The sequence below is a fragment of the Pan paniscus genome, chromosome 6 (genome assembly GCF_029289425.2).
Source record: "Pan paniscus chromosome 6, NHGRI_mPanPan1-v2.0_pri, whole genome shotgun sequence".
Lineage (NCBI taxonomy): Eukaryota > Metazoa > Chordata > Mammalia > Primates > Hominidae > Pan > Pan paniscus.
The window spans coordinates 113,855,528-113,882,695 of record NC_073255.2 but is presented as its reverse complement, the minus strand read 5'-3'; the positions used below and the strand labels follow the sequence as shown (position 1 = coordinate 113,882,695).

The following is a 27,168-nucleotide window of genomic DNA, read 5'->3' as shown; positions in this document are numbered from 1 at the left end:
ATGTGGTCTTCCCTGACAGTGGTTAATGATGAAACGTGGTGCGGCAGGAGGTGCTGTGGGAGTAGAGGGAGGGCAATGTAATGTGTTTTAATTCCCTCTCCCTTCATGCTAACCTCATTGTGCTAGAATATGTAACGATTAGCATACTCTTCTGAATCCTTGGCCCCTTTTATTCCGTCTCCCCTTCCCATTCCCGGTGGGGTCTCAGAGCATTTTCTAGAAATCTCTATTAGTACTTATTTCACCGGAACAAATCACTCACTGCACTCTTCTTTCCTGATGTTCCTACAGTTCCCCTGCCCCACATCTCTTATTCCATGATACATGCCTTTGCCTCCAACCTCAGCCCTCTCATGGGAAGCTACTTCTCCTGCCTGCCTCAGTGGAATCCTAGCTCTGCCCTAACCTCACCACCTCTTCTGCCATTTCCTCACGTAGAAGCTGTTCATTATCATGTATTCTATTTCAAGATAGTGAGAGGGTCAGCTTCTCACTTGCTCTTCAGGGCTATTTTACCGCTTCTTAGGCCTCCAGTAAAAAGTCCTATTTCTTTTAAGCTCAGGCCATCTGGCTGTATCATTCTCTACCTCTTTTGATGTCTCCTCCTAATTCACTGAGGACTTTGGTACTGTGATCACTGTTTCCTTTTCCATCCCAGTCTAGCTATTTTCTGGCCCACTCCAAAGCCCACAACACACCAGCACCTTGACCTTTTGTGACGTCCTCATTTGCAGTGAATTCCACCCTCACTAGACTTCAGCTATACACATGACCACATCCTTGACTTTTAAAAAAAATCACTTGGAATGATTTCAGTTGTGAAATACTAAATCCAAACATCTCACTTTCTAACAGTAATATCTTATGTTACTAATTCTCTTATTCAATTACTTCCTTCATCCTTGTTCTTTGATCTTATAGGGGCATCCAATCCTTTGCTCCCTTTACTTTCTCCTGTCTGTTTTTATTTCCTTTCTGCTCCAGCTTAGCATCCTTAGCCTATAACATCAGAGGCTTTCTTGTCCATATCTCCCAATTCCTTGCTCTATTGTCCCTCCATCACACTCTGGTAAGGCTCCTGCCCACATCCATCTAACTTTGCCCTTCATTCATTCCCATATTTCCACTGCTGCCCTTTCTTGGAGGAAATCAGTCCTGAAGATTGAAGCTGCTAAAACATTCTGGTTTCTGACCACAACTGGACCCACCACACTGACCACAGTCCATCTTTCATTCCCTAATCAGCTCTTCCTATTCTCCTCTGTGATCAGCTGAAATCTGCTCCCTTCAGTGGCTCCACTTCCCACTCAGCAGAGTATTTAACCCCCTACAGCATTAAGAAAATAGCCATCACAGGAGAGTTTGCTCTGCTTTCCTTCACTAACTCTACACACGGACACACACATGATCCCATCCTTACCTGCTCTTCTGTTACAACAGAAGAGATGTTGCTGCTCAGATTTAAAATTCACTTCCCTGTCCATGCTATGAATTCATTCGTGGCAACATTTTCACGGCCCTTTCTCTACCTTACACTTACAGATTTTCTACTCTCCTTCACAGGCTCTTCCACAGCAGCAACATCCTTGAGCTCTCTCTAATCTCAAGAAAAAAAAAAAAAAGGAAAGAAAACATCTTGATTTTAATGCTTTCTTGCTTTCCACTCATTCTTTAATGTATTGTGATTTTTTGTCCCACCCTCAACAAACTCCAAAGACACTGCTTTTGCCATGGACACTAGTGGCTTCTGAGTTGCTAAATACAATGGACATATTCCCGTCCTGATGTTTCTTCTCTGAAGTATTAGCCATTATTACTAATTGCTTTTTCTGCCTTTTAAAGGTGCTTTATTATAGAAAATTTTAAACATATTCAGAGATAGAGAGACTAATATCAATCATCCAGCTTCAATAATTAGCAATCATGACCAATGTTAGTCACCTACATTCACAAGCTCTCCCATTCCCAACTGCTTATTTTGAAGCAAATCACTAATATCATATAATTTCTTCTGTATTTCAATATGCATCCCTAAAAGGTAACACCATTTAAAGTGATCATAACAATTATTGGCCAGACACAGTGCCTCACACCTGTAATCCCAGCACTTTGGGAGGCCGAGGCGGGTGGATCACGAGGTCAGGAGTTCGAGACCAGCCTGGCCAACATGGTGAAACCCCATCTCTACTAAAAATACAAAAATTAGCCAGTTGTAGTGGCGAGCACCTATAATCCCAGCTGCTTGGGAGGCTAAGGCAGGAGAATTGCTTGAACTGGAAGGTGGAGGTTGCAGTGAGCCGAGATGGTACCACTGCACTCTAGTGTGGTCAACAGAGAGAGACTCCATTTCAAAAAAAAAAAATTACTAAAAATAGTACTGCATAAATATCATCAAATACACAGTTAGTATTTGCATTTCCGTGGTAGCCTTCTAAAGTTTTTCACCTGGTTGCTTGTTTGAATCAAGATCTATGTAAGATCCATATTTTAAGATCCACTGAAATGTCCCAAGTTTTGTTTTGTTCTGTTTTTTTTTTTTTTTAATACATTGTTTCCACTTCCAATTTGCCCTTGAGGAAAAATTTTTGGTTTTGTTGCAGAAACTAAATCAGGTGTCCTGTAGATATGCCAGTGGTCTGGGTTTGGTTGATTGCATCCCTGTGGTGTTATTTAATGTTTTGCATCTGTATCTTCTAAATTCAGAGATCTGGAGGATTGATAAGATTCAGATTCAATTTTGAGTGTAAGCCTACTTCAAAGGTGGTATTGTGTATTCTGTAATTATGAAAAAGGTTGTTTCTATTTTTACAATATTATCAGCAATAATCATTGCCTAGATTATGGTGTTTGCAAAATGGTGATTTTCAAATTCTGCCATTTCTTTCTTTCTTTCTTTTTTTTTTTTGAGATGGAGTCTCACTCTGTCACCAGGTTGGAGTGCAGTGGCACGATCTCGGTTCACTACAACCTCCGAATCCCTGGTTCAAGTGATTCTCCTGACTCAGCCTCCCGAGCCTCCCTAGCAGCTGAGATTATAGGCACGCCCCACCACACCCAGCTAATTTTTGTATTTTTAGTAAAGACAAGTATTCACTATGTTGGGCAGGATGGTCTCGATCTCCTGACCTCGTGATCCACCCGCCTCAGCCTCCCAAAGTGCTGGGATCACAGGTGTGAGCCACAGTCTTCGGCCCATTTTTTATTCCTATATTAGCTGGAATTCTGTAAAGAAAAAGTCCCCTCATCAATGATTTAGTAACCCTGAAATACAGTTCATATAGAAAAGACAGACTACATGTTTGATTCTTTCATTTACTCACTGGTTTTCAAAATAATGAGTTTGTTTACCTAGTATTCTCCATAGGTGGCCAAAGAGGTTTTTTATTTGTTTGTTTTCTTCAGTATTGTTATGAACTCATGAATCTATTACTCTTATTGATGTTGTCTGGGCCAACAGAAGCTTACTCAACTTGGTTTCCAAGTCCTTTGACAAAAACTTTGTAGTGTTTGGTAGCATCTTTGCTTGTTATAATAAAATAATCTCAGTTTATTTTATAAATTTCCTGCTCCACGCTTAGAATCAGTAATTTCTTCTGGGATCCCTGGTTTCCTTGAGTGGAACCTGTATTTGGGGAGCACATTCTGGGCATCAGGAATGTCATTGCTATTGAATTGGTCACCGTTCCTAGGTCTTTTTGGTGAACAGAGCAGTGAATATGTATTCTTTTGTATTGAAAGATAATACACACCATGAGTTCTTAGTATACTTCCCACTCAGATTCAGGATTACTACAGAATTGTTACTTAACTGCATGCATCTGTATCTCCTTTCAACCAAGCTGATAATCTCAGTTCTCAATGACACCAACATAGTAATTTAACTTATGTTATGATACAAATACAATGGCCTCAGGATAGCAGTAGCAATATGACAACCAGCAATATGAGTACTAGAAGTAGTTTAGATTTTAGATTTTTTTGGTAGTTTAAAAAAATCCTTAAAATATATCCCTTTAGGAATGTATACCAAACATACAGGGTTTTAAAGTCACTTCAAATCATTCTTTCATGTAAGATTTTGCTACCAATTTGAACCACATTAAAGTGATTCATGTTACTTTAAATTTTTTAGGAATCAATTTTTAAATTTATTTCATTTTCTTTTATAATTATGTAAAATATGTACATGGTTCCAAAATCAAATGTAAAAATAAGGTATATTCAAAGAAGTCTAGCTATTATTTTTTTCTTTTAGCTTCCTGTCTTGCTATAAGTAACTTTTTTGTTTATCCTTTCAACTTCTAAGTATATAATTATAAACAATGATAATATACTATTTGCACTTCTCTCCACTTTGCTTTACTCATTTAAAAATGTATCTTAGGGATCGCTCCATAATAGAACATAGAAGTCTTCTTCATTTTTTCTTATACCTGAATAATGTTACTCTCTTGGGTGGAGGTACCATACTTTTGATTCACACAGCACTGTACTGACAGAGACTTTTGAGTTGTATTCATTCTTTTGCTATTCAAATAATCTTTCAGTGAATGTCCTTCTCCATATGTCTTCTGTCTTATTTTTGCTGGTATATCTTTGGCATAGATTCCTAGAAGTGGAAATTGTTCTGTTAAAACATGTATTATTTTTAGATATTGCTAAATCCTCTTCCACAGTGTTGAGCCATTTTGCATTTCCAATGGCAATGTATGAGAACAGCTGGTTTCTTTCGGCCTCATCACAGAGTATGTTGCAAAACTTAGATTTCTGTCAATCTGACAGTTGGAAATATGTTTCTCAACTTGGTTTTAATTTTAATTTCTCTTATAAATGAGGTTGTTATCTTTTCATATAGTTAAAAGCAAATTCTGTCCTCTTGACATGGTTTTTTCCATTAATACCCATGAAGCTGCAAAGAAAATTCTAATTTGTCTTCTATTTCCTGGGTTACTTTTTCATCTCCCTTTTCTAGTTCCATTTCTATTTATTTCCTAAGTATTGCTCTCCCTCCAGATTGCATGTTAGTGTTTCTTTTAAAATCCACTGCTGGGCCAGGTGTGGTGGCTCGTGCCTGTAATCCCAGCACTTTGGCAGGACAAGACGGGCAGATCATTTGAGGTTGGGAGCTCAAGACCAGCCTGGCCAACATGCGAAACCCCATCTCTACTAAAAATACAAAAATTAGATGGGCATGGTGGTGTGTGCTGTGGAATCCCAGCTGCTGGGGAGGTTGAGGCAGGAGAATCACTTGCACCTGGGAGGCAGAGGCTGCCATGAGCCAAGATAGTGCCATTGCACTCCAGCCTGGGTGACAGAGTGAGACTATGTTTCAAAAAAAAGAAAAAAAAAACTACTCATTTGTGAAGATCACTGCTATTCTAGTGCATACATTCTCTTTGGAGGGCTCTCTCTTCTTCTGACTCACATATCAAACTGCCTAATGGAGATCTTGAAATGCCTCTCCCAGGCACCTTTAGCTCAACATATGCAAAGCTCTGCCCCAGCATGTCCTTCCCCTGCTGTTCTCCAGTGCAGTGAGTGCTACACTTACCAGCTGCCCAGGTCTTAAACCTGGGTTATCTGCTGATGACTCCCTCTCCTACCTTCCTTCTATCAAATCAATCACCAATTTCTGTGGCTTTTATCTCTTAAATGGTTCTCAAATGCATTTATTTCTCTCCATCTCAGACTACTGGTTTAAGTCACTGTCATTTCTTTCCTAGATTATTGTGCCTTCCTTCCAAGTGGTCTCAGCTTTTCTTCTTGCTCCCAAGCATGGAGAGAATTATATTTTATTTTACTTTTATTTATTTTATTTTATTTTATTTTGAGATGGAGTCTGCCTCTGTTGCCCAGGCTGGAATGCAGTGGCCCAATCTCGGCTCACTGCAACCTCTGCCTGCCAGGTTCAAGTGATTCTCCTGCCTCAGCCTCGAGAGTAGCTGGGACTACAGGCATGTACCACCATACGTAGCTAATTTTTGTATTTTTAGTAGAAATGGGGCTTCACCATGTTGGCTAGGCTGGTCTCAAACTCCTGACCTCAAGCGATCCACCCACCTCAGCCTCCCAAAATGCTGGGATTACAGATGTGAGCCATAGCTCCCAGCCAGAATTACCTTTAAAAACATAACATAGGGCCATTTACCAGCTTAAAAACCTCCAATAGCTCAAAATAAAAATAAACAACCAATCAGCGAACCAAACAAAAAAACCCCCAAGTCCCAAATCATGTATTTCCATAGGTACATATGTAAGTAAGTAGATACCACCAAGCTCCAGAACACAGACATGAAACTGATAAAAGTTTACCTCTGGGGAGGGGACTGAGGTGCAGGCAGTGAAGGGCGTGTTGTGGATGGGGTTGGGGTTGGGGTAGGTAGAGGAGGACTGCAGCTTTATCATTATTTGAATTGTTTGAATTTTTTATAGTTAGAATGTTTTCAAGTATTACCTATATGTGTAAAAGTAAATAAAATGGACTTAACTAGCGCTGAGGTAGACTGAGCTCACCAGAAGGTATATGAATTCCCAATGCCAGGTTGCCTGGAAGAGGCTTTAGGGACAACTGTTTCCAGGGAATGAAAAACCATCCTCTGCCCTAATGTATTATCTGAGAATTTCAGTCAAGATATTCTTACCTTGGTGGTCCACAGTTTGACAGTCCAGTCAAATGATGATGTGACAAACAGGTGAGAAAAGTCGATTGGGCCCACTGCCATGTGGCAGTTAATTCCTGTCACTGGCCCTTGGTGACCTTCAAAGACCTCACCAATACCTGCTTTGCTGTAGGAAGAGCACACATGAGCAGAATTCCAGTGACCTCTGAAAAGCAATGATTGCTTAAAAACAAAACAAAACAAGAAAACCCTCAACTCTGCATGATTACTTCTCCATAATTTAGAACAACCACACACCACCAAAATGAAATCATTTTTACAGTTATCCTGAAAGAAATTGTTTGCAAATATGTTACCCTATTTTTGATTATTTAAAAACAATGTAGGGCAATGAAATCTTTTTAAAATACAGAATTTAATATCAATATTTATTATTTAATTCTTTTTGCAGAATTCCTCAAAGCCTATCATTGCTGATGCAGCTATTTTAATGGAAACAAATACACTTAGGTCTCTGAAGCTTTTATATTTATAAGACTATTTTATTCTTGAGATAGCATTTTGCACATGGTCTGCTTTATCTCCTTTTGGGGAACCTATTGACTATATAAAACTCCATCCATCCTCGAAGGAACAATCATTTACTTTTTTCAAGGAAATTTCTTAAATTACTTTAACATAGCTGAAAATGTAACACTTTGTGGAAACCCTTGTCACCACAAAATAATGCACATAATTTAAATATAATATGGAGAAAATAATGTTTTCTCTTTACTGAAAACAGAAGAGAGATTTACATATCCACTGTAACTCCCATATGGGCAAGTATCTTGTCTTTCTTGTTGCCAAGTGTCTGGCATATAGTAAGTGCTCAATAAGTATTTGTTGAATAAACTAGCTAAGAAAAAGAGACAAACTTATGTCTCAGTCCTTTTTTAAAACAGAAGCACATTTGAGAAATAATGATAGACATTTAAAAAATTACACACAGATATATCTTGCTTATTTAACTAAGCTGTTACTATTTGCAGCCCTCTATTATCACATAGTATTCTGCATGCAATCATATACAATTAGGAAGATGTGAGAAAACATACCAAAAATGCTATATTTAAAATATTCATGTGCATGAGGTTATAAATATGACAAATATGTAGGAATTGTAGAATCCTAATATTATGCCACTAAGAATAAAAATGAGCTCAGTTATTAAAACATTTGGGCCTCTGGAGCACCAACAAATGTCAATGTGCTTAGCAAAATTTGGAATCATGAACAAAGTGCGGCAGTGTGTGTTCCATGTAACAGGCACTCAAAAATTATGCCCAGTGAAACTGCTAAGAGCAGTTCCACACATGATCATTTAAATTTGTTCTAATGAACCCGAGGAACTGATCTTTGAAGTGGTCCCTGGTGAGACTCCACTTGCTCTTAACAGCATCCTGAAAGGATTTATAGGGTGCAAAATGAGGACCTTGTTTAATTTATGGAAGTGGATTTGCACCTTCTCTATGTTAGGTGAAAAATAGCAATCCCCTGCTTCTCCCCCATAGACCTATATGACCCATTTAGAATGACTACAAAGCCAATGCCTGCTACGTTACAATTTTACTAAGGTCTGTATTTTATATTTCAGATGGATGGACCAATGTAAAAGCAAAATTAAGCTTGTTGTAAAAAGATTTGTGGTGTGTGCCATAGGGACCCTTCTTTTGAACCAAAGTGCATATTCTGATAGTGCTTAGAAAGTACAGTAGCCACAGAACAAGAATGTTCATCATGTAAAATGTTATTCACTTTATAGCAATGAAAAAAATCTGGAAATTATCAATGAATGTATTCTATAGCCTTCGTAGATAATTAAGGACCTAGGTAAAACCATGGGTTAAATCAACTGAACCTATGCCCTGTTGATTCTAATACACATATAGATAAAGCTGTGACTCCAGGTCTGGCCTACTATACTCTCTATGCCTCTCATGCCACTTAAGACATTCTACTCATGTTCCAGATATTTGTGTATTTATCTTTCTCACCGTCATCAGTTATTTTGAAGAGAGAAACCAGGTTTACATGACATCTGCAGGCCTTGCAGCACCTAACAATGCACTTTGCTCAAAGTAGGCATACAACAAATATATTTATGAATGAATAACTTTATCAAATCTTTTTATGCTTTGATAAAGCTTTAATGTGTGGTTTTAGCCAGGTTTTATGAAGAAGGATCATTGGGAATGGACTGTGAGGCATATCTTCCTAAGTCATCTTTGAATCATGTGAGGGGGCAAATACTGCTTGTTTCTATGTGCAGAACAGCAGGGACATAACAGCTTGTATAGTTTGAATGGAAAAAGTCACATAGCTGAGCCATGGATGCTTGTCATTTCTACAAATCACAAAAACACAGGGATATGAACTTGGAACAATTTGTGGTTCTTCATTAAATCTTAATAGCCTGGGATGAGTGCAAGAGATGAAAAAAAATCAATGGAATAAGAACTACTAAAGTAAAAGACAAATTAAGCACCAGTGTGAACATAGTGACCCTTTCAAAAGACATGAGGCCACCTGTTAAGTTTTGCATGCAATTTTACAATCTAGTCCAAACTATTGGATTCCACTTTATACTGACAACTCTTTTCCAGGGGCATTGTGAATCTCTCAGTTAAGGTAGAGTTCTTATCACCTGGGAACTGCATGGTGGTTTGTGTGACTCACTCTGTTCTGACCCCTCTGACTGGGAGGAAAGCTTTTAAGCCACTTCTCCAGATTGTATGGATTACATTATATATCATTTCTTTATCCCCAATATATATTTTTAGCTCCTCACTTACTATGTCCTAGGTACTGTGCAGGAAATCAAAGATGAAATGGAAATAATGTAGTAAGAGAAAAATGGCAGATGAATGAATAAACTAAAATACGATTAATGCTATTATAGAAGCATAAGGAAAATATATGAAATTGTCAACTTGACAGCCTATAGTCCTATCCCACTTATTCTACTTTAATTTTCTCCATTGCACTTACCATCCTAAACTATACATTTATTTGCTTATTAGTATTTTACCCTCAACTAGAATATGAACTCTAGGTCTGTCTTGTTCTTTAATGTATCCTTTTGATGATGCCTGGCACATGGTAGGTTCTTAGTAAATATTCCTTGGAAGAGTGAATGAATAAGAGAATTGAAAATTCTATGGGACTTAAAGGTGGGAGTGGTTTTCTTTGCCCAAGAGTCAGAAAATGTTTCACACGGAATGATCTCTGTGCTGGCTCTTGAATGATGAGGAGGAATTAACCAGGCCAAAAAGGGAGAAATGCTTGAACTGGTAAAAGAAGTTGAGTATACAAACTCATTGAGGCATGGAGGGATAAGAAATATTTGGGGATTGTTATCTCTGATGGGCACATGGCTAGACCCTGAAGGTATGCGGAGATGCTGGGAAGGTGCAAGTGGTCTGTTATGATAGGCTCAGAAGCTCGAGCTTTTTTCCCTCAAGGCAGTGTGAACCACCACAGTCTTATGAACAGCTAATGACCAGAGCAGATGTAGCTCTTTAAGATAATGAAGACTTGAAGTCGTGCTTTCCATTTTTCCAGAGATGCTTTCTCACAATGCAAGGTGGTTAAAATCCAGAATGTGATAACAGACTTTCGGAAATGAAGAACATGTCATCAGTAAAGAAACAGAAAAATCACCTTCCATGACGACAAGCCGTGTAGACTGTACCTTCCTCACTGCCAACCACGAAGTTATTGACGTCTCCCGTTGGGAAAGCCATTCCGGTCACAGCAACAGGCTTGGACTTATTGTACACCAGCTCCATGCTCTCCTACCAAAACACGGTGTGGTTACATTTCCATCTGCCAACTCCTTGCCATGCCAAAGATAGCACGGAAAAATCATTTGGCTAAATCATGTGTTTGCTTTTCACACAGCGTTACAAAAGACCCCGGCTGTGCCAGAAACCATGCTTTACTGCCCCTGACATTCATGCTTCTGTGGATCTCTGGTTTCAAGCCGGCTGGATTTCATCAGCATGTGCTGCTGCTTCTTAAGTCAGGCAAAGATGACAGGTGAGAATTTTGAAACTAATGGTGCAGAAACTAAAGATAATACTGTAATGGTTACACTTGTCAGCTCCAGGCTTTAATAAAACACACAATATCCTTGTATTTACAAACATTTTCAAAATCAATTGTTTGTGAGAATACACATGTATTAATATCAGACGTACTAAGCAAATTTGTCAAAGCAGGAGTATGTGTCCTCCATGGACTAAAACCAGAAAGTTGTCACTCAGGTCATAAAAACCAGATTTCAACAGGGACTAGATTTCATGCAGGGCAGCCATTGGGTGAATAGGCTATAAGCCTGAAAAGAACAATATTTAAATACGTCTTTAAAATAGCAAATGGGAGTCTTTATTTTATAATATGATTTTTTTAAATTGAGAATTAAAGATTCCTAATCTTAAAAGATATACTGCTGAGTTAAGTTTAATGACAGAAAAGAATAATCAATTATAACTAATATCCCTGAGTATTTCTGGCTATTTACATCAAATAGCCTATTTTGTGCGTCTGAAATAATTTTTAAAAAATCATTCTGAGGTATCATATCATTATAGTTGCTTGAGAGTTTAGTCTTTCTTGTGCAAATAAACTATTTCAGCCAAGAAGTCCATTAAATTGAAAGTGCAAGCTAACAGTCTAAGCAACACAGACTGATTCTGATCCTGTGATGTGTTCAAAGTTTGTGATATCCACACATAGGGTGCACATCAGCAACTGGGATAAAGGAGAGGATGCTGTGACTATGTCATACAGATAACTGGATCATCCAATGATCTGCTTCATCACTAAAATTAGCAGCAAGGAAGGAAAATCCCTTTACCCATTTGGGAGAGAGAAAGGCCAGGCCAACTGTTGGATGCCCCTATTCCTCCCTGCCATCCATGGAAGCCATGTCACGAAATCCTCCATCTTTGTATAGACACAGGAGTCTGTGAGCATGCTAAAACTAATACAAACGGACTTAGAGCCACCATATTACTGGTTTTAACCTAAATAAATATGTGTAATGAGCAAAATGGGCAATTAAAAATTCCTAAATAGTGGGCTTGCTCTTATGTCTGTTTATAATCTTCAGGCTTTTAAAAGAAAACAAAACATTGCTGAGAATTTTAAGACAAAGCCATAAAATACCAATCCCTCCAGCCCTCTATAATGTTAAAGATCAGCAAAAATAGTGGAACTTCAATTGTAAGCAGCTTATTAGCACTCTCTCCTTTTTCTCCCTAAAATTATTTTTAAAAAACTTAGTATTCTTTACATCCGTATTTTGTGGAGGCTTAAAGGAGGTTGGTTCTTCACAGTTTCCATATTTCCTTTTGTGTGTGTGCATGTGTGTGTGTATAATAATAATAATAATTATTTTTTCAAGAGACAAAGTCTCACTCCGTCACCCAGACTGGAGTGCAGTGGTGTGATAATAGTTCACTGCAACCTCGAACTCCTGGGCTTAAGCAATCCTCCTGCCTGAGCCTCCCAAGGAACATGGACTACAGACATGTGCTAGCACACCCAGCTAATTTTTTAAGTTTTAGTAGAAAAAGGGTCTTGCTCTGTTGCCTAGGCTGGTCTTGAACTCCTAGGCTTAAATGATTCTCTCACCTCGGCCTCCCAAAGTGCTGGGATTACAAGTGTGAGCCACCGTGCCCTGTCTCCTTATGTACATTTTGAAACTTTAACTTCTTCTAAAATTGTGTGAGAGACATTCTAGGGTTTTTATCCTGGGAAAGAATATGGGAATGTTAACATTGAGAATTATCTCCTAGATATCGTTTTGCAGTTTTCTTCATGTTTCCTTACATTTTTGTCAAAGTCTATAACAATGACTTCTCTGTTGTTTTTGGTTGGAGGATAGTGAATACTGTTTTTTCACACAAAGAAATATGGAAAAAGCGTGTGTGTATGTGTTCATGTGTGTATGCGCATGTCTTGTGTGTTTGTCTACATACGCATATCTTGCAAGTTGCATTTAGTCGCCTCCCTTTGACAGCCTCTCCCACTTCTATTCCTTTGTTTGGTCCCCACTGTTGCAATCAGTATTGGTTTGCAGACTTTGGAACTTTTTCATCTTTGACTTCTCATTTACTGAGCAAGGAATGACAGGAGCCATACTAACAAACATTCCAGAGGGGAAAACAGATGGTTTCTTCATACACACAGGCTGTTGTCTAGGCTACGGATACAAGCAAGGGCTTGGATTTCTGTTTTGCTGGGTTACCTTCCCTCCAATGCAAGTACCCATAAGGGATTGCTCTGCTGAGCTCCAACCTCGTCTGCATCTGTTTAACAATGCTGTAGGGTAAGTGCAATTCATACCATAGGCAACTTCCATAATTACTATGATTTAGAATGGATTATTTCATTTTCACTTGAAACTGACCTAAGGATTAATGTATTACAATAATTACATGATTTGTGGTAAAGGAAATGGGTTTTGGCTTCAAGAGAAGATTGCTGAAAGCAGGCCCTACTCTTTCAAGTGCATCCATTGGTTTTAGCTCCTCTAGGATGTGAGGGTTTGGCTTTTAGGAACTATGTTCCATTAAGTAGGTATCTCTTTTAACCAGGATGGTGTTATGTGTAGGGAAAAACAAACCCACCTGTGGAGTTGAGAGCATGTCCAGGCTCCAGGAACACATTTTGCCATCAGTGGAGACAGTGATGAGGTTATGAGCATTCTGGGTCCCAACAACATTTACACAGTACACGGGATGCTGCAAAAACATAAACAAAGAGGATCAGAGACAGATCCAAGAGGAAATGCTTACATTTGAGTGTCAAACACATTACTCTAAAACAAGGATTAAAGAGTAACATAATCCTACTATAATACAAGCATCAGGTCATTTGCTGCTTTTGATTTGAACCTGATTTCTTTCTAAAAGCTCTGGCAGCAACACATAATAGTGGAAATACTTATAAAGCTTCACCTTGCTCAGTCAGAATGCAATGCAGTGGAACAGAAGGATGCTAGAACAAATGAGGTTTGATGGGGCAGAGGCAATGCAGGGAGGTGAATTTGAACTACTTGAATAAGTCTCCACCGCATAGTTTGGCTTCTAAGCTCAACAAGAGTGATGGAAAAAGACAGTCTTCAAAAGGGTAGAACTACTGACTTTTGGAAGGAATACATGTTACTAAATCTGGAGTTTAATGCATTATAGTCAAAATGCCAAACATTTGTTAACATTCTTTATAAAAAGTGGTTAATATTCATAACCATTTTAATCTGGGGGAGAGATACTAGTGGTGAGATTATTGGCACAATGTACCTGGTGAGATAAAATTAGGTTCTTCTATGTTACTGCAAAATCTAGGATAATAATATATTTATTTTTCAAAATACCGTTTGCAGTAGTATAGAGGCTTAGATTTGGCCAGGGCATTGAGAAAGGTCATTTATACATCCCAGGAACCATACACAAGATGTTGTAACCCTCTGTCATACTCTAGTGGGTTATCCCACTCTGCAGAATTCTAAATGGTAGGCTAAAATCATTTGCAGCTGTGTATTAAACACAAAATGGAAGGTTACCATGAGCAGAACCTACAGCAATTTGGGTTAGATTTCAGGCAGTTCAGCCACCAGTGGCCAAACCACACTTACTTGGTGCTTCTTTGTGCAAATAGCTGACAGTATCAGTCTTACCCTTGGTGAGTTACTGTCCATAATACCTAGCCACAACTACAATGAAACAATATTTAATATTGGAAAGTTGCTATTGTATAAAGGATGGTTCCCAAACTATTATTATCATATAAACTGCTGGTCAGAAGGAGTGGTAATAATCATCTAATGTAGCTACTCATCTGCCTCAACCAAGAGGTGGTCCAAACTCTGCTTAAACACCTTCCTTAAAGGGCAGCCAGTTTTCGCAGTATCCTGGGGGAGTTTTTTCTTCCACTAATGGGGATAAAGAAAGTTCAAGGAGATACTTCCAGTGCAGTGCCCTGTGGGACCAAACTAATCAAGTCAAAACAGTACAGCTTTTTGAATATTTATAGATAGTTGTTCCCTGTTACTCCTCTCCCTGCCAAATCTTTTCTTACCCAGACTGTCACTAATTCCTTCATCTGTTCCTTGGGTACCTGGTTTTCAAAACCTTTCCTATCCTGGTGAATCTTTTTTGAAAATGCTCTATTTTGTCTGATTCCTCTTCCAGTGAGGTTCTGAGAATAAAACAGAACCGTCTACCTATATTCTGACCAGCAGAATATAGAAACCTGGGTAGCATTGAATTATCACTTCTCATGTGATAAAAAATATGCCTGCATTTAATGCATGCTAAGATTACATCTGCTTTTTTGACAATTATATCACCTCTTTCCCCCGTGCTGATGGACAGTCAGTTAAGTCCCTATGTCTTTCACACCATGTCCCTACTGAAACTTCCAAATGAATCAACCTTAGTGGATCTGCACATAGTAAGTACAGCAGAGATCTGAAGCTAAATGTTATCCCAATCAGTTCTCTAAGTATCAGGAAGGCTGACTGGTTGTGGGATTGTAGGCAATGCTCTTTCCCAAGTCTCTGGTGTATGTAGAGCCCCAGGCAGTGTATTATCAAGCCCGGAGCCACACAGCATGCTAACCTCTGTGTGGAAATCAAATGGAAGATTGGATGTAACAAATTTTCACCTGAAAATGGTATAGACTTAGTAAAACTGAAGAATGGGAAGGCAGGGTCCAAATACTGTTATGAACCTGAAATCCATCTTGTTTTTCAACAAGAGTCCAGTGGGGCTTCTTTGATAACCACTGAGCATCAACACAAGTCATTAAACACTAATGGATTAAGACTCAGAAAGGTCCAGCAGAGAAAGAAAGCAAGTCTAGAAGAATGTGTAGAGCCATGTGCCCGGAGAAAGTGTGTGTGGCAGCCCCTCCCAGGCTTTAATCAGCACTACTGGCCTGTGCTTCCATGAGTAATAAAACTCAGTTTAAAAGAAAAAAGAGGTGTAATGAAACCAAAACAGAAGCAGACACTGGAGCATGCCTACACACACACAGACACACACACACACACACACACACACACACACACACACACACACAACTCTACCATTAAGGAAGAAGAAAGCTACAGTACACCTCATTTTTCCAGTATAGATGCCAGATTGTTTTTATTTATCTTGGAAATAAACTTACTGTGTGCCTGAGGGATTTTGTTTTACTTATGATTTCCTGTTGTCCCAAATGCATATGTGTGGTGGGTGTGAAAGGAAATTAGTGAGTAATCTGTGGTGGGCCTCTTTTTCCTTTTTGATCCTGGTACCAATCAGTCAGCCAATAGTGAAAGTTAAAAGACAGTCACAAAATTAACTGTTCACTTTTAGCTATAGATTAGAAAAAACAAACAAACAAAATCCCCCGGAAAAAAACCAAAACAACAACAACAACAAAAAAAAAACAGCAAAAGCGAAAAGTGGACAAGTTTTGTTTCTTTTTCCTTTCTTTTTCTTTCTTTCTTTTTTTTTTTAGAGGAAGTCTCCCTCTGTTGCCCAGGCTGCAGTGCAGTGGTAAAATCTTGGCACACTCCTACCTCTGCCTCCTGGTTTCAAGCGATTCTTATGCCTTAGCCTCCCAAGAAGCTAGGATTACAGGTGTGCACCACCACACCCAGCTACTTTTTGTATTTTTAGTAGAGAGAGCGTTTCTCCATGTTGGCCAGCCTGGTCTCGAACCCCTGGCCTCAAGTGATCCACCTGTCTTGGCCTCCCAAAATGCTGGCATTAGAGGTGTGAGCCACCATGCCTGGCCTATTTTATTTTCTAACAGAAATAACATCAGTAAGTTTGATAACAATAGTATTTTAGTTGTGATGATCAGACTCTAAGTTACTCACAAAAGAAATGTTAATTTTTTGGAAGAGCTCCTGGTTTTGAATTTTCCCCAAAAGCTTAGTGCTAAATGTTCTAACATTTGGATTTACAATTTTGGAAATTTCAGAAGGTATGTTCAGAAATACACCAGCCATCCAAACAGGGCCAAGGCATGGTTTCACACTACTTCACCAAACACCTGCATCAAGCCCACCTTCTCCTGGGCCACAATTTTCTGTTATTAGTTTGGGGAAATGGGGCAGGCAAGAGCAATTTCCCAAGATTCCCAAGAACTAGTTTCACCTGCAAGTGTCTTTGGCCCCAGTCAATCAGAATTGGGGCTGACTTGGTATTTGTCATTTCCCATTGATAATCTTACAAGAGTAGGAGAATTTTCCTCCTCATGGACTTAGCTAAACAGCTGGCAGTCCTTTTTCATGCCAGAGTGCTTTTGAGTCCAGCATATGAAACAAATGCAGCAAGCACATTAAGGAAATTGAAAACAAGAGTAAAGCTGTATCCTTGGGCATAATTTGGGCATTTCAGAGAAAGAACATCAGTTACCCTGAGTGTCAAGGTAGCAAGGATTGATGGAGACACGCCTGTCTTCTCATTCCTCTGAACAATCGCTGTACACACCTGTCATTCTCTTAAAGGAAATGACAGAGTAGTTGTCTTATGAACACTATACTGAACCTCTTCTACTAAATTATGGGTAATGGTTTTGAGATGTTGACTTTTAACCCCAGGGATTATATTGTCACTGTAGACTTTGTGTTGAGACTTACACCACACATTCCAGAATTTAAAGTCAAAGTACTCTCTCAAATCACACATGGAAAAGGCCAGTTGGCAAAAGTCCCATATATCATCCCTTGATGTGAAATCCTTACTCTTCAGGATCTATTTGAAAATACGTGTTTCCACCTTATAATGTAAATGCATAGGGTTTCTTTGGGAAAACAATTCCACAGATGCCTCTTCCAAGGTTTCTCTTCACTGGTGGCCTTTGGGAGAGCCAAGGAGATCCTCCCTACGTGCTAGCACATGTAGGTTATTAAGAGACATCCCTAAAGCCAGTGCTTCCTTCATCTACTTTTCACTCAACTTTCAGCTGGTCAGGATTCAATCATAATAAAGTAGATCCTCCTAACTTGGCATTACTGAAAACATCCATACTTTTTTGAGTAGAGTTATTTTCTCTTTCAGGGCCTGGCGGCTCACAGGGATATGGCAAAAGTTTGCATTACCGTGTGTGCAGCAGCTGATAAGGGTGTCCGCTGCACTGGAGTCCTTCGATGACTGCGATTGTCCCAGAGGACAATCTGGCCCGAGTAAGTCCCACCAACCACCAAGTTAGGATGGAAACGGGCGAAGCAGACCGACATCACAGAGGACTGTCAGGGAAAAGGAGAGAGAGAGAGAGATGCAATGTGAAATGGTTGTAGGTGACTTGTTTCTTCCTGAAAACAGTTCTTCACATAAACTCAACACATCCTGGAAAACAAAAAAATAATTTAAAGCTGGGACTGTAAAAGTGCATAGTTACTAAGAAATTTTGTACATAGGCACAGGACTTTCTTTGGAGAGGCCGACCAATGGTTACTCCTTGAAATCTGAAATTTGAAGTCCTGTCCATTTTATCAAATAGGTATGAAACCTATCTTAAGTACATCATTGTTTTGTGGTCTGTAAATCTTGCTTTATGGACATTTCCCATTTGTCATATAGAATTGCAACAGAACTAATATTAATTCTCCACTAAAGCCTTTACTAAGCAATTCTTTACTTTGAGAGCATGGCCACATCAAGTTACACAATTTGCAGTGTTGGTAAAGGCAGAGTAATTCTAGATTCAAGGCCTTTAAGATGAGGTCTTCTTTTTGTTTTTCCCTTAATGTAGACTTCCAGGAAGTATACTGACCTCAGACTGATCCAATTGGCTCCTCCTAAAATTCCCTCACCTCCCATGGGCATTCTTCCTGATCTTAATTCTGCCCACTTCAGAAAATTCTTAATGTTATTCCTTGCCTATTTTAACAAACAACCAGAAATGGATCTCAGTCCAGCTCTGCCATGGTCTGTCATACTCTGTCACAAATGTGGTTTCTGAAGCTCCATAAAAGACTACTGGGCAGTACATTTTGTAGGAAATTACTTAGCTGAGATAGAACCATAATGCACTTAAAGTCAGAGAAGTAACTGTTTTGCATCTGCTAAGACCATTTTGATTCCTACGGTACTTTTCATATTTGCATTTATAAGCTAAAGTAATTGTTTTTAGTCAATACATTTCATGCCTTAATTAAATTAAATGAAGTCACTGAGAACTAACCATGTATAAGGAAGGCACTGTACCAGGAATGGTAGGAATAAAAGGGTAGTCATTGCCCTCAGCAAATTTGTGCTCTGGGAAAGGGAACTAAAAAACATGGATGCAGATGAACAGATGGGCTACCAGTCCATACAGTGCCTTTGTGGAAAACAGAAAAAGGTATCCTCTGCAGAAACACAGTCGTATGGGCAGGTGCATGCCTTGGCAAATGGAGAGTAAGATGGATTTTCATCCCCACGTGTCCCTTTGGCCTGACGTCCTTGTGCAGAGCACAACTTGCACACCCAAGTAGCAGCCTTGAATGTGATACATGCTATGACTAAATTGTAGGAGCATGTGGAGTGTGTGGGTGTGTCTCTGTGTGTGAGGGGGATAGATGGAAGGGGAAGATTTGTTTTAGTTAGGGAGGGGGAGAGGAGGCTGGAAATGGTGAGATGGTTGGAAAGATCTCATGGAAGAGGATGAATCACACCTTGAAGTATATATGGAACATTCAAAGAGTGGAGAGAAGCAACAGGCATTCCTGAAGGATAGGATAATGAAGGAAAAGGACTAGAGGCAGCAAAATGAGACTTGTGAGCAGCTCATAGTCTTTTTTGGCTGGGAAGGGGATTGCATGGAAGAATCAGATAGTAGGAAGTCTGACTAAGAGATTGCCTGGGCTAGACAGCAGAAAGCCTTGAATGACATTATTTGGAATTTTTTTCTGTGGACAATGGTGAGAAATCACAACTTTTGGAGCAAATGAGTAAGAGGATCCAACATCATAACTGATACACCAGCAAAGTAGTAACAAAAAAACCCAAAACAAAAACCTATGACCTCTTTTTGACTAGTAAACTAAACATCTATTAAAAAAAAATAAAACAGAACAAGACAAAAAACAAGAAACCAAACCCAGATCTCCTATCAGCCTAAGGCTTCCTAGTTAGAAACAGCCTCAGATACTCTGAGGGAGAATAAAGAATGTAGACTATTTTTCAATGTCATGTTTCCCTACTTTGAATGATTTTCAGTTTCAATTCCTTGAACATGATTCAATGGAGAACATGCTCATGCCCCAATCTGGTTTTCATAAAGTTCAAGAATAACTCTCAATAATGATACTGAATTAAAGAAAAAGAAAATAATGCTGGTCAGCTTCTTGTTTTACACATCCCACAGAAATGATTCTTAGCTTTCAATTGATGAAATTCTTATGTTGCTGGAGCTATGTTGGAAACTTTTTTTTAAAGCTTCAGAAAGATTTAAAATTATCCAGGTGGTATCGACAGCTGAATTTACCAAAGCTCAAATCGATGTGGATAAAGGAATGTCATTCAATTTTTTAAAATGCAGAATTCAACCACTTGATTGCTTCTGTGTTTCAGCTAAATCCAAGCAAATATCCCCCCCCCCCAAACTTGTACTGTTTGTTGAGACTAAACCAGAGGAAAACCAGCAGTGGAGGTATTTATATAAAACTGAAACACATAGTTGGCAATCAACTAGAACCCAACCCCATAGAGTGAGAACTCCAATACCTACTTGTTCATTCATTAATTTGTTCATTCTTCATTCATTCATTCATCCAACACTTACCACCAACAAAGGACTACTAAACCATTTCAAAAAATTTTTAATGTCACAAAAGCCCCCATCTCAAATTCAGAATTCTATTTAAATTTGATAAAAAGTCAAGTTAATGCTAAAAAAGAGTAACACCACCTTGCAGCACCAGAGTTCTGCCTCCAGAGTCTACTTTGTTTTGCTGCAAACCTATTTTTACAATATAACCGTGATAAAAAAGATTAGACTTTTTTTTTTTCATTTTCTGTTTGGAAGATGAGGTATAGTTATGTTCATCAATTTCACTTATATCTTAAGCTCAACATATTAATTATATGTTATATGTATTACATGACATATATGCTAAAATAAATACAGATATATTTACATATCCTGTGTTCAACACAGGTCTCCAGGGTACACCACACTATGCACTATCGTTCATGTAAAAACGCTAACGTAGTAAGATTTCAATTGCTTAGATGTAAACTTGAGAATTCAGTCATTTCACAAGATGTCTTTACATACCCTGATGTTTGATGTAATGGTGGCCAACATTTGGATGAGTGAGTTAATTTTTTATTTTTCATCCGAAAGTTTCCTTGCCTTGTTATTCTATAAGAATATATGTGTATAGATATATTTATAGTCTTAACTACAGTTTGGACAATGAGGGCTCCTCTTTTAATTTGGGAAGTCTACATCAACAATCCTCAGAGTAAAAGGTCTCAGAAACCTTTTACTGTTGCAACCCCCTGCTGTTCACACAGCTACCTATCTAGTCATTGCTGTTGCTGCTGATTGTCATAGAATTTACTGACTGTGAATAAAAAGAGCAAATGATATCATCCTGTCAATTACCTCTATTTGGTTAAAAGTAAAAAAGCTTTTCAGAAAAATTGGTTGACACTACTAATAAATGTGGGGTTTTTTTGTCCTTCATTTTTAACAGTACATTTTTCTGGAGACAAAATCTAAAAAAAATTCTTAGTAACACCATTTTATTTTAAAAAATTTCATTACTTCCCTATGCAGTTGAAATTTTATATTAAGTTATTCAGTGTTATAATAAAGCATTATTAAATGAAGACTAATAAAATGCAGACAAACAAAATTAACGGGAAACAAAAAGTTTCCTTGCCTTGTTATACTGTAAGAATATATATGTGTATAGATATTTTTATAGTCTTAATTATTTCCTACTTTATTTTATTCCTTAAAATGTTAATGTCTTAGAATTACTTTGAAAAATAACGTATGGCCTTTAAAAATTCAAATCAAGCTGGGCGCAGAGGCTCACACCTGTAATCTCAGAACTTTGGGAGGCCAAGGTGGGAGGATTGGTTGAGCCTAGGAGTTCGAGACCAGCATGAGCAACATGTGAAACCCCATCTCTACAAAATATTTAAAAAAGAAAAACCAGTCAAGTAGTTTACGTAAGTGGAAAATAATTATAAAGTTGGTGAGGATCTTTCAATAATGTTAACTAATCAAAGTAATTTTTCCTGAGGCTACGGTTGAACTCTATTTTCACAAGGCTATTGATTTCATTGATGTGGCCATATTGTTGGTCAAATCAGGGGCTCAGAAATACGATGAGCTCATATGTAACAAGCTTGATGAAAAACTGGTAAGACTGACTGTCAATATTCCAACACATATTACACAAAGACAGTGTTACATTAGGAACCACAATTTCTAAGAGGGCAAGCATCACATTTTGATTATTTGCACAATATATTCCTCCCAAGTTCGGACAAGCAAAATTTTGAGACTATATTTCGAAGACCAAGCCATCTCTGTTGACAGTTTCCAATGTTTTTAGCAGATGCCTTAGCCCAGAGGCTCCTGAGAAAACAGTTTGTTTTTTAATCCTGAGCAGATGGCCCAGTTACTGGCCACCCCTGCAAAGACAGACCACCTCCTTATCCATATAGCCACATGTTCACTTGCACACGAGCTGACCCACTAAACAGAGTTCCACCTCTTCATCATCTATTTAAAGAGAAGTCAGTTTATTTTACACCATTCACAGGGAATTCCACAGAGATGAGGGTGAGATTCAGCTTGGAATGTCTCCCTGCACTCACCGCACACCATCACTACATTCAATTCAAGTTAGCCCAGACCCGTCTTTAAGTGGCTGTGGGGGCTGTTTTCTATTTTGTGGAGCTAATCCAGGCCAGCTTAGAGATGGTACTTCCCCTTAACCACAGACCCAGATGCCCAGGGTGAACAACCTTTGGTCATTCCTGGCTGGGAAGCTTACCCTCTAGGCTCCCATTTGATCTGGTTGCCTGTGACCTTCCGTGCGTGGCACTCTGCCCACTCCCCAGCCATCATGCCTGGGTGGGAGAAATAAGGGTTCTGCTCTCAAAAGCATTGCCTATTTCAAGTACCATCTCTTCTGGGGAGAGGATGGTCCTCAGGGAGGGACTGGTCGTATTGTTGCCATATGCTGTTTAATGGTGGCTGACGTTTTATTTGCCTAAAAACAAATGCTTCACTGTCAGAGGGCTTTGAGGCAGACAGATCAGATGCTTCTAGCTACTAGTGAACTAGTAGATATTTCTGCAAGTACCTAAGAAACCCACAAAGATATTTCTTTTGTTAATGGAAAAGTGTATTTGGAGAAGACTGCTGTTGAAAACCCCTCCTATAGGCAATCATGTAGCACCAGGCATTTGGCAACATGGAAGGTGTGAAGCTGGTCAAGACGACATGAGTCATGGGTCAGGCACTTAACTTTAATTGAGATGAAGGGAAAGGGTCTTTTTTTCTTTATATTATTATTATTATTATTATTATTGAGACAAGGTCTCGCTCTGTCACCCAGGCTGGAATGCAATGGCACAGTCATAGCTCAAGTCATAGCTCACTTGAGCTCCCAGGCTCAAGTGATCCTCCTGCCTCAGCCTCCTGAGTAGCTGGGATTACAGGCACATGCAACCACACCGAGGTAATTTTTAAATTTTTTTTTTGTAGAGATGGGGTCTTGCTATGTTGCCATGGCTGGTCTCAAACTCCTGGGCTCAAGCAATCTTCCTGCCTCAACCTCCCAAAGTGCTGGGATTACAGGTATAAGCCAACATATCCAGCCTCTTTTTTCTTCTAAAACTCTTCCTTCCTCTCTCTAAGTCTCTGTCCTGGGGTGCACAGGCTATTCTTCTAAGAGGAGTAAACATCTATCAAAAGTTATCACCCCATTAATGTGGGGATGCCCTGGAGCAAAGTTTGAGTTAGTTACCTACTCCTTCTTGACACTCTTTATACTAAGAAATAAAAAGCAGCTGATTCTAAAATTTGATTTCCCATAGATTAGAAACCCATCATCCTGATAACCTTTCTGAGAATTCCTTGGAATTTTCATGGCTTTCAGTATTTAGACCCTATCACGTGCCTTGTCCTGGCTTTTATGCTGAGAATACAAAGGTAGTGTGCAAACCACAATGACATACCATTTAACATCCACTAGGTTGGCTATAATTTTTTAAAAATGCAAATAAGTGTTGGTGACGATGTGGAGAGATTGGAACACTCATTACAATGCTTGTGGGAATGTACAATGGTGCAGCCACTCTGGAGAACAGTCTGGCAGTTCCCCAAAAAGTTAAACATAGAATTATCATATGTCCCACCAATTCCACTCCTAGGTATATACCCAAGATAATTGAAAAAATATGTCTACACAAAAAACTTGTGCACTAATGTCCACAGCGGCATTATTCATAATTGTTAAAAAGTGGAAACAACTCAAATGTCCCTCAACTGAGGAATGAATAAATGAAATGTGGTAAATCCATACAATGGAATGTTTGGCAATAAAAAGAATAAAGTACTGATGCATGGTATAGCATGGATGAACCTTGAAATCATTACGCTAACTGAAACAGCTCATAAAAGGCCACTTATTGTATGATTCCATTTACATAATATGTCCAGAATAGGCAAATCCATAGAGTCAGAAAGCTGAGTCGTGGTTGCCTAGGGCTGGGCTTGGAAGGAATGAGGAATGACTACTAAAATGAGGTTTCTTTATGTGATGATAAAAATGTTCTGGAATTAGACAATGCTAATTGTCCAACTTTGTGAATATATTAAAAAAACACAAAATTGTATGTTTTCAAAGGGTAAATTTGTGGTATGTAAAATATATCTTAATTGTTAAAAGTGTGCAGACATGTTTCTGACCTCATGAAACTTACCAACCTTATTTGTTATCTTCAAGACAACTGTGTCTGGACTCCGTGGATCACTCTTTCCTCAAACAACTATTTCTCCCTCTTTCCTTCTTCCTGAGCATCATCTTCAATTTCTACTTCCTGAGAGGCAGGGAGGTAGAAAGGGAGGATTGGCAGACCCAGAGTCCCAAGAACTGACTTTCTGCTCTGACACCTTACTAGCTGTGTGACTCCTTTAAGCCTTAAGTTGTTTGTTTGCATATTTGAGGGACACATTTTCAAATTATTTATTTTTAAAATTGTGGTGAAATACTCATAAAATTTGTTATCATCTTAACCATTTTCAAGTGTACGGTTCAGTGACATTAAACACATTCACATTGTTGTGCAACCATCACCATCATCCATCTCCAGAACCTTTCGATCTTCTCCAATTGAAACTTGGTACCCGTTAAACACTAACTCCTCATTCCTCCCCCATCCCCCATCCCTCATCACTCTTCACCAGGCTCTGGTAACCACCATTCTACTTTCTGTCTCTACAAATTTGACTACTTGAGGTACCTCATATAAGTATTATCATATAATATTTATCCTTTTGTGATTGGCTATTTCACTTAGCATAATGTCCTCATGGTTTATCTATGTTGTAGCATGTGTCAAAATTTCTTTCCTTTTTAAGGCTGAATAATATTCCATTGTATGCATAAACCACATCTGGTTTTATCGATTCATTCATCAATGGACACTTTCTGGCTATTGTGAATAATGCTGCTAAGAATATGGGTGCACAACTAACTCTTTGAGATCCTGCTTTCAATTATTTTGGGTACATACTTGTAAGTGGAAATGCAAGATCATAATGTAGTTCTATTTTTGATTTTTTGACAAACCATCACACTGTTTTCTATAGCAGTGATATGGTTTGACTGTGTCCCCACTCAAATCTCATCTTGAGTTTCCACGTGTTGTGGGAGGGACCCAGTGGGAGGTAACTGGATCATGGGGGCAGGTCTTTCCCATGGTGTTCTCGAGGTGGTGGGTGGGTCTCACAAGATCTGATGGTATTATAAGGGGGAGTTTCTCTGCACGAGCTTTTATTTTTATTTTTTATTTTTATTTTTGCCTGCTGCCATCCATGTAAGACATGACTTACTCCTCCTTGCCTTCCACTATGATTGTGAGGCTTCCCCAACCACGTGGAACTGTAAGTCCATATTAAACCTCTTTCTTTAGTAAATTTCCCAGTCTCAGGTATGTTTTTATCAACAGCGTGAAAACAGACTAATGCAAGCAGCCGCACCATTTTACATTCCACCCACAATACATAAGGGTTTCAATTTCTCCATGTCCCCCACCAACACTTGCTATTTTCTGTCTTTTTTTTTTTTTTGGCTTTCTTTTTAGTACTAGCCATTCTAATGGATATGAGGTATGTAAGCCTTATATTTTTTTTTATAATAGGAGCATGACAGTTCTTGCCCTACCTATGGAACAGGCATTTTCTTTGCCTATTTTCCCTGGGGCTGTTGGAAGATTTGAATTAGGTAATGTAGTTTAAAGACAGATAAACAATATATTCCCATATAGAATTAGAAATTACTACCTTCTGATTCGAAGAAAAATCTCTAAACACTGTAAGTGGTCCAGAGGACTCTTCCTGCTCAACAAATCTTTCTCCAATAATTTCAGTAGTAATTCTTGGTCCTGTCCTGTTGATGGAGGTTGTCCTGATGATCTAGTAACACATGTTACTACATCATTTCTTACGTGGTTTAACTATTTTAAGTCCTTATTCTTGACAGTTCTTTCACACCTTGAATTAGAGCTGGACTCTATTGATCTGTGATGTGACTTTACATCTAGTTATTACTTATTCATCATTTACAGGTACCCTTCAGACTATTTTCTAAATCAGTACTACTCCAAATTCACCTGTACCTTAGCATCAGTTGGGCTGCTTTAAAAAATCTCAAATGCTCAGGCCACATCCTATACCAATTTAGTCAGAATTTCTGGGGGTGCGACTGGGGCATTAGTATTTTGCCGTCAAATGTGAAAAGTACTGTTTCAAATTAATGGTTCCTAAGCTTATCTGAATAAAAAAAAAAAGCACTTGGAGAGTTCATTAAAAACCCACATTGGTTACCAGAGGCTGGAATAGAAGGACTGGGGAGATATTAGTCAAAGGATATAAAATTTCAGTTAGATAGAAGGAATAAATTCAAGAGATCTACTGTACAACATGGTGACTACAATTAATAACAATGTATTATATATTTAAAAATTGCAGAGAGCAGATTTTATGTGTTCTCACTACAAAGAATGATGTGTATATTAAATAGCTTGATTTAGCCCTTCCACAATGTATACATATCAAACAAATCATCATGTTGTATACCATAGATATATACAATTTTGCTTGTTAATTAAAATGAAGAAACAAAAAACACAAACTCCTGAGTCCTCACTGTGATATACTTAATCAGAATTTCCAAGGTAGACATCTAGTGATCTGTGTATTTAACAAACACATCTAGGTGCTTCATATCATGGAGAAAAATGGAAAACACAGTTCTGAAACA

The 27,168-nt window shown here is 38.6% G+C and overlaps 1 protein-coding gene across 6 annotated transcripts in view; it reads right to left on the bottom strand.

Moving 5' to 3' along the window:
* The window catches only part of DYNC1I1 (dynein cytoplasmic 1 intermediate chain 1), a 326,092-nt gene that overhangs the window by 52,662 nt on the left and 246,262 nt on the right, over positions 1-27,168 (bottom strand). For all 6 annotated transcript variants that reach the window (XM_003809703.5, XM_003809702.5, XM_034964487.2 and 3 more), the window contains 4 exons: positions 17,770-17,916; positions 13,298-13,411; positions 10,323-10,456; positions 6,642-6,786 (listed from right to left, as the gene is read on the bottom strand). In XM_003809703.5, the coding sequence (XP_003809751.1) occupies positions 6,642-6,786; positions 10,323-10,456; positions 13,298-13,411; positions 17,770-17,916 (540 nt within the window). The remainder of the gene's footprint in view (positions 1-6,641; positions 6,787-10,322; positions 10,457-13,297; positions 13,412-17,769; positions 17,917-27,168) is intronic.